Source organism: Bombina bombina, chromosome 4 (genome assembly GCF_027579735.1).
Source record: "Bombina bombina isolate aBomBom1 chromosome 4, aBomBom1.pri, whole genome shotgun sequence".
NCBI classification, from domain to species: domain Eukaryota; kingdom Metazoa; phylum Chordata; class Amphibia; order Anura; family Bombinatoridae; genus Bombina; species Bombina bombina.
This window is the reverse complement of record NC_069502.1, coordinates 690756463-690765598: the sequence shown is the minus strand read 5'-3', so window position 1 is coordinate 690765598 and position 9136 is coordinate 690756463. Positions and strand designations below refer to the sequence as shown.

The following is a 9136-nucleotide window of genomic DNA, read 5'->3' as shown; positions in this document are numbered from 1 at the left end:
ATCCAAATTGTGCAACAAACGTTCCTTCTTTGAAACTGGTTTTGGACACAGAGAAGGTACGATAATCTCCTGGTTAATGTTTTTGTTAGAAACAACTTTTGGAAGAAAACCAGGTTTAGTACGTAAAACCACCTTATCTGCATGGATGTACAACGGCAAAGAGAATGACTGGGGTAGGCGGAGCCTAGGAGGGATCATGTGACCAGCTTTGCTGGGCTCTTTGCCATTTCCTGTTGGGGAAGAGAATATCCCACAAGTAAGGATGACGCCGTGGACCGGACACACCTATGTTGGAGAAATAAAGTGATCGGCGCTGGGATGAGAGGTATGAATAAACTGTAGCTATTAGCTCTAAAAACACTTTTATTTTGAAGCTAAGTAATCATGAATTAAAGTGCGGTTAGATTTTGATCATAATTACACTGATTACTCCCAGAACGATTAAGTTTACAATCACTTTAACATCTGGATAGAATATAGCTGCGTAAGTTGTGATTTGTACAACATATCAACCAAGGTCATTTAGGTGGTATTGACATTGAAACAACTTTACCAGTCAACATATTTAAGGGATAGATTACAAGTGGAGCGCTTATTTATCGCTCACACGTAAACGGCTGGTTATTGTTATCCAGAGATCAGATCTCTGGTTAATTTTTAGAATGTGCCACACATTTAAGTGTAGTTATTATTATTATTTAAAAAAATTCTAGCATTTTTTTTAAACTGCAAGAAGCAGTTATGAGGGGTTAAAGTTAGCGGGTGTGGAGTGAAAAGTACCTTTACATTGCAGTTTATGGGGGTCTGTGTGTTCCCTGTAAATATAAATGTATATGCTTATTTACATATGTATTTATGTGTTAATATGTGTATATACTCATATAAACACAAATATATATGTATACATTCATTTACATATATATTTAACATTTGCTGCCCATCGCTGAGCGACTTACCCCCTTTGCTGCGCTAGGTTCTTATGCCGTGTCTCACAGCATGTGAACGATGCTCCCATTGGAGCCCATGTAAGGCTTCTGTGCAATGCGAACTCGAAAGGTCACGTTCGCATTGCACCTAACTTGTAATACATATATTTTGTGTTCCACTTGTAATCTAGTCCTAAATAGTTTAATATGAATAAACTATATCACAAATGATAGATTTGTAATTCATTCTTGCCTTTGTTGGTTGCAGCAATATTTCATATTATATAAATGTAAATACCCTTATACTGAGTATTTATAGAACTAAGTGTATTTTTAAGCGGTTGTGTCGTTTTTTGACAGAAATAAATCAAAAAACAAAGGAATGACAAATATTTAGCTTTCTATCTGAACATCTATATACAAAACATACATGCACACACCTCATTGCCTGCATACTATTTTCCATGTACGCTGTGCCAACAAAACGCATATTCATTATTAGGATGTGATATGGCTTTGTAAGAGCTTTATAAAGTAAGAGAAGGAGTTGCAGAAGAATGTTTTCCGCTCAGCTAATTAAAAAACAATATAAACGAAAAAAAGTATTTTGTCTTACATGTGAAAAGTATCTTTGCCGTGTATTGTCATATTGTGCATTTTGAAATCTATAACCAGCTCTTATCATGCGCACAGTTGCTGATAATACATTTATTTTAAAAAAAAATCACAGTAAAGCACAACATTGTAGTCAAAGTAATTTATTTACAACACTGTTCAAATATGCAGCAACATAAATAGCTGCTTTTAGAGCTTAAACATAGAAAACAGATTGCAGAACAAATAGCAACAGCATTATTTAACAGATTGTTCTTATTTCTGTAGAAGACCTATAATTGTTGACCTTCAAAGCATTTTAAAATTGTGTCAGGTTTAAAATCCAAATAAAAATCAACAAATACTTTACTGGGTCTGTTATTGTTATCTTTTAATAAAACCAATGATTGCAGCAGCAAAAAAAAACAAAAAAAAAACATGTCATTTCCCAAATTCTTAAGGGTCTGTGAAATGTTTTGTTCCAGTTAAAGGGACAATACAGCCAAAATTAAACTTTCATGATTCAGATAGAGCATGCAATTTTAAGCGACTTTCTAATTTACTCCTATTAATTTTTCTTCCTTCTCTTGGTATCTTTATTTGAAATGTAGGAATTTTAAACTTAAGAGCCGGCCCATTTTTGGTTCAAAACATGGGTTGCACTTTCTTATTGGTGGCTAAATGTAGCCACCAATCAGCAATCTGAACAAGAAATAGGAAGGCTCCTTAGCTTACATTCCTACTTTTTGAAATAACTATACCAGGAGAAGAAAAATAGATAATAGGAGAAAATTAGAAAGTTGCTTAAAACTGCATGCTCTATCTGAATCATGAAAGAAAACATTTTGGTTTTATATCACTTTAAGTTGTATCATTGCATAAATGGAGCAGAAATACAGACATTTTAGAATGAAATTACTTTTACTTTTTTTCTTACAGGCACATCAAACATATTTTGAGCCATCAAAAGCTGTAAAAAATAAGATATGTCACAGCAACAAATGTTTAACATAAATCAGACATTTTTTGGTATGCTTATATATTAAATAATTAGATATATTATTAACAACAGATTCAGCTATAGGGACCGATTTATTAATCCCCGTATGCAGCTGTTTCCGCGCGAGCCTCTAGGCTCGACAGAAACAGGAGTTAAGAAGCAGTGGTCTTAAGACCGCTGCTCCTTAACTCGTCCGCCACCTCTGAGGCGGCGAACAGCAATCAGCCCGATCGGATCCGGTTGATTGACACCCCCTGCTAGCGGCTGAGTGGCCGCGAATGTGCAGGGGGCGGCATTGCACAAGCATTTCACTAGAAATGCTTGTGCAATGATAAATGCCAACAGCGTATGCTGTCGGCATTTACTGATGTGCGGTGGACATGATCCGATACAGCTGATCATGTCCGTCCGCACAATGATAATTCGGACCCATAGTGTGCAGTTGCAAAATCTACAGAAGTTTGCTCCACGGAAGAAAACATACGTCAATGCAGTCTGTATTTTATTATAATTATGGTATGTGGTGATCAGTGGTTGTGACCAGCGTCTACAGCAATTTGCTAATTGCTACAGTAAATACAAAAATAATGTAATATTGCTGCTGTAAAACTGCTATTAAACCGGAACCCAAAAACAGTCGTTATCCATTTTTAGCCCCAAGTCAATAAATATTAAGAACACTTTGGAATAATTGTATTCTAATACATTCTAGCTAAAAAAACAGGTCACTGAAATGTTACTATTCGTTTTAAAAAATAAAAAAGTTATATATTTAAAAAATATCATATATATTTAAAAAAATATCAGACTGTGCTTTTACCTACTCTGTTCCAGCTAGTTCAAGTCTAAGCTTGTTCCTAACTGTTTAGGCACTGGTGAAAATTCTTCCAATGGTTTACCATATTATATGGGATTATCAGCAATCAAGTAATAGATAAACCAGCTCAATGGATCACTGTCCAATCAAAACACAGGTTGATACTTAACAAGTAAAAGGTGAGCCAGACAGCTCTTGAATAAAATATTAAAAAAACAGCAACTGCATAAAACACTGCTGATTTCTGATGTGCATATATATAAGCCATCAGCTCTGTTTTCTGATCTAAAGCCAAGCTCTAAGCACTTTTGAATTAGCAACTCCTACATAGGATCTAGCCCTCTTTTGTGGATACTTATATCATATAGGGAAGAAAATAGAGGTAAAAATACCTACCCCTAATCCTACCCATACTATCTTTGGTAATTTGGAGAGCAATGGTTGGGGGTGATATTCTGGCATGTGTGTGATTGTGTGCGTAATCATACTTCATGCTGGAAATACCCTGCGGTTAACACTTCTTTACATATTTATGTACTTACTCCATTTGTGACTACTATGTGTAGAAATACAAAGTCACACTGAGGTCAGAAAAAAAAACTAGGTAAGAAAGGGTGATATTAACATACTGTCAATACAAATTCTGGGCAGTGATGCCAATATTAATTAGCACTGAAAGGCTAAAGTCCTGGGGGGACTTTTAAGGGAAGTAAAAAAAATGTTTTTTTCTATACTACAATATATACTATAATATATATATATATATTTTTATATATATATATATAAAAACACAACAACATTTGATGCAGATAAATCTGTGTGCAGTTCTAGAGAATATCACTGTCTGCACAATGCTATAACCTGCATTGCCTTAAAGTAATCTCTTAGAGGTTTCCTGAAGTTATGTGTGAGATTCCTTTTCTAGCATTCACATTGCCTATCAGTCTTGGATATGCACACTTACACGGTTGCTCTGATATGCTGCGTCTGGCTATTTATAAAGTACCTTATTATAGCACTGACATAATCTGAGCAACAGCGAGCAGACAGCTTACTGTGATTTTACAGCTTTGGGATTGTAGCACCAGTTATAACATTCAGTAATTGTCATAAAAAATAAGAAAGGAAGAAAATGGGGGGGGGGGGGGAAATCTGCGTTTTCTCATTTTGTAAAGGGTGGTGATTACACAACAGATATGTCTTCTTTATTGGTATTCTCAGCTGAGCCTGGCTGCAATGTGCTGACTGCGTTATCCAGCATTTTCTCTTCTGTGTCCCCATTAACAGCTTGTGCTGTTTTTATTTTAGTCCTTCCATGGATCCAAGGAATCAGGCACAGTATAAGTCCTCCAATTATAGGAGGAATGCCAGCCAGATAAAACGCCACATCATAGGAGCCGAGGCGGTCACGCAGTATACCTGTAGGAGAAAATATTTAACATGAGACAGAACTGTTCAATATTTGCCATACTCATACAAAATCTGCTAAGATGAACAAAGCAGAAGCATTTACAATCAAATGATTTGGTTCTTTTCTCTGTATATAAAACAAATATAACTGAATAAACTGTTTATAAACTAAAATTGCATTGCAGAGATGAAAGAACTCATGGGGGCCGATTTACCATGCTGCAATATCAGCAGTTTTTCCGGAATCAAAAGTTAAGAAGCAACGTTCGTAAGACTACTCCTCCTTAACTCATCTACCACCTCTGAGGTGGCGGATAGCAATCATCCCGATCAGATGCGATCGGGATGATTAACGCCCCCTGCTAGCGGCCGATTGGGGGCGGCATTGCACAAGCATTTCACACAAAATGCTTGTGCAATGATAAATGCCAACAGTGTATGCTGTCGGCATTTATCGATGTCAGTCAGACATGATCCACTACAGTGGATCATGTTTGCCTGACACTTGATAAATTGGCATCATGGTGTTGATTACATATATTTAAGGGTCTTCTTCATATCACTAATAAAATGATTAAATTAATATATTAGTGTGTTAACATCATTTATTAAACACAAGTAACGGATGACATTTTACTTGCTAAATATCAACATAAAACTGCATTTCCTTCTATGGCTGTATCTTTATCTATTGTTGTTTTGGTAGAATGTAAAAGTTCATAGGAATTATCTGCTGGAGCATGCCTAGAAGCTGTGAACTCAGTTGAAATACAATGCCTGTGTCTAAACACTTATAAGGGGGTGGAGTTGGCTGCTCCAGGCAGCTTAGCTATGTAATTCATTTTGCTAATTTTTGAAAAATTATTTTAAAATATTCGCCAGCAATTTTTTTATGCAAACCTCAACCTGTTTTATGTCCCTTTAAATAAGTTTACAGTGAAATCTCATGAGATCACAGCAAAGCAATGCAAGACCTCATCACTGCTGATGCTGATTAGATATTGGGGTCCATTTATCAAGCTCCGAACGGAGCTTGTGGGCCCGTGTTTCTGGTGAGTCTTCAGACTCGCCAGAAACAGCAGTTATGAAGCAGCGTTCTAAAGACCGCTGTTTCATAATCCTGTCCGCCTGCTCTGAGCAGGCAGACAGGAATAGCCGGAATTCAACCCGATCGAGTACAATCGGGTTGATTGACACCTCCCTGCTGGCAGCTGATTAGCCGTGAATCAGCAGGGGGCGGCGTTGCACCAGCAGCTTTTGTGAGCTGCTGGTGCAATGCTGAATACGGAGAGCGTATTGCTCTCCGCATTCAGCGAGGTCTTGCGGACCTGATCCGCACTGTCGGATCAGGTCTGCAAGACCTTTGATAAATTGGCCCCATTGTGCGTTTTTTTTCTCTTCAACTTGCAGCTTTACAGCATCTCTATCTGTTCACAAAGCACTTACTCTAGAAAGCTAAAGAAATTTTGAGGTAAAATATCTTCCTTTTTTACATATAGATGTTCAGGTGATATTTTCATTTCGGCTTTTTACAATTATGCTACATCACTCCCAAGTGATTTAGCATATGAGTATTATGCTCCTTTAACCCCTTAGTGACCAGACCATTTTTAAATTTCCTTACCGTTAAGAACCAGGGCTATTACATTTCTGCGGTGTTTGTGTTTAGCTGTAATTTTCCTCTTACTCATTTTACTGTACCCACACATATTATGAACCATTTTTCACGCCATTAAATAAACTTTCTAAAGATACCATTATTTTCAAATCATATAATTTACTATAAAACAATTATAAAATATGATGAAAAAATTATAAAAAACTAATTTTTTCTAACTTTGACCCCCAAAATCTGTTACACATCAACAACCCCCAAAAAACACCCATGCTTAAAGGACCGGGAATTTCAGACTAAAACTTCCCCAAAAAGCCAGACATTTTTTCGCATTTTTGCCATCACTCCATTTAAACAGAAAAAAAAACTTATTTTATATTTACCTATCAAAACTATATTTCCATCTAAAGGGGAGGAGAGTCCACGGCTTCATTCATTACTATTAGGAATTAAGAACCTGGCCACCAGGAGGAGGCAAAGACACACCAGCCAAAGGCTTAAATACCTCCCCCACTTCCCTCATCCCCCAGTCATTCTTTGCCTTTCGTCACAGGAGGATGGCAACGGCCCAGAGGGTCTTCACGAAGGTGCTTGGGGCGTTGCTTGCAGTGGCCAGATCCAGGGGCATTGCGGTGGAGCCTTACCTGGACGACATCCTAGTTCAGGTGCCGTCGCTCGGCCTCGCAGAGGATCATTCGAGGACTCTTCTTCTTCTGCTCCAATCTCACGGTTGGAAAATCAATGCAGGAAAGAGTTCCGTGGTTCCCAGCAACAGGGTGGAGTTCCTGGGCACAATAATACACTCTTTGTCCATAAAGATATTTTTCACAGATCAGCGGCGCAGGAAGCTTGTGTCCACCTGTCTTGCCCTTCAGTCCTCCACAAGCCAGTCGGTGGCTCAATGTATGGAGGTGATAGGTCTCATGGTGTCAAGCATAGATGTCATCCCATTTGCCAGGTTCCATCTCAGACCTCTACAATTGTGCATGTTGAGACAGTGAAATGGCGATCATTCAGATCTATCACAGCTGATATCCATGGATGCTTGGAATCGGAACTCCCTCTCTTGGTGGATTCGTAGGAAGCAACTGTCCATGGGGACATCCTTCTTGCGACCGTCCTGGGAGATTGTGACCACGGACGCCAGTCTGACAGGATGGGGAGCTGTTTGGGGTGCCAGGATGGCACAAGGAAAGTGGTCCAGGGAGGAGTCTCTCCTTACGATCAACATCCTAGAACTACGAGCAATTTACAATGCTCTGAAGGCATGGCCTTCTCTTCCAGACCGACAACATTACCTCGGTGGCTTACATCAACCATCAGGGGGGTACGAGGAGCTTCCTCACGATGAGAGAGGTGTCTCGGATTCTGGAGTAGATTCACATTCCGGGTGTGGACAACTGGGAAGCGGACTTTCTCAGCAGACAATCCTTGTATCCAGGAGAATGGTCTCTTTACCTGAGGTGTTTGCAGAGATTTGTCTCAGATGGGGAGAGCCGGAGATAGATCTCATGGCGTCCAGACTCAATTGCAAGCTACCTCGATACGGGTCGAGGTCCAGGGATCCCCATGCAGAGCTGATAGATGCCTTAGTGGTTCCTTGTGGATTCAGCCCAGCTTACATTTTTCCACCGTTACCACTTCTACCTAGCGTAGTGGCACGCATCAAACAGAAGCGGGCCCCGGCCATTCTGATTGCTCCTTCGTGGCAGCGGAGGACGTGGTTTGCGGATCTGGTGGGGAAGTCATCCTCTCCGCCGTGGAGGTTACCCTGTCGCAGGGATCTGCTGTCACAGGGCCCCTTTCAACATCGAAATCTAGATTCTCTGAGGCTGACTGCGTGGAGATTGAACGCCTAGTCTTAGCCAAGAGAGGCTTTTCAGAAAGTGTAATTGATACTCTAATTCAGGCAAGGAACTCAGTCACTCTTCGCATCTACCATAAGGTGTGGTGAACTTACTTGTCCTGGCGTGAGAAGTATGGATATCCTTGGCATAAGGTGAAGGTATCCAGGATTCTGTCCTTTCTCCAAGATGATTTAGAGAAGGGTCTTGCCTCTAGTTCCTTAAAGGGACAGATTTCGGGATTATCAGTTTTGTTACATAGGAGACTCGCTGAGCTCCCTGACATTCAATCTTTTGTTCAGGCTCTGTCTAGAATCAGTCCTGTCTTTAGACAGTCGGCTCTGGCTTGGAGCTTAAACTTAGTCTTTGAGGTTTTGCAGAGGGTTCTGTTTGAACCTATGCATTACACAGACATTAAAAAAAGGTTAGGTTGAACTTTGCCTATGTACTTTGCTACGATAACCATTATATTACAAGGAAGGCACAACACTTTGTTTCAAATGAACGGCAAACTTCATTGAGCTGAGTTTCAGCAATATATTAGACCTTCACTTGGTGGATCAAGCAGCATAATATATACTTTCAAGCACAGAAAGCTGCCTTAGATTTTATAAGATCTAATTAAATGTGACAAAACATTTTAAGTGACTTTAACAAGCACATTTCACAAAGTAATACTAATCGCAGAATCAGTTGAGATCTTATCAACGTTATTTTTTTCTAAGGTGCTTGACAGTCCAGCAAATATTCTGGCAATATATCAGGTAAAGTTTTTAGTATTTTCAGACAGCAGATGTAATAGCGGCAGATTCGAGTTTGTTACCAATAAGTGCAGTTACATATTGATAGCACTGCTCACCCTAAAGTAAACACTGCATCTAATCTATCATATTTGCAGTGATAGTGGATCTGCATATTTGTAATTAAACA

The 9136-nt window shown here is 39.1% G+C and overlaps 1 protein-coding gene across 1 annotated transcript in view; it reads right to left on the bottom strand.

The window, feature by feature from the left end:
- Positions 1 to 1668: 1668 nt before the first annotated feature.
- Positions 1669 to 9136, bottom strand: part of SLC16A10 (solute carrier family 16 member 10) — a 256305-nt gene continuing 248837 nt past the window's right edge. The window contains exon 6 of the mRNA XM_053710863.1: positions 1669 to 4756. Coding sequence (XP_053566838.1) covers positions 4521 to 4756 — 236 coding nt within the window. The 3' untranslated portion in view covers positions 1669 to 4520. The remainder of the gene's footprint in view (positions 4757 to 9136) is intronic.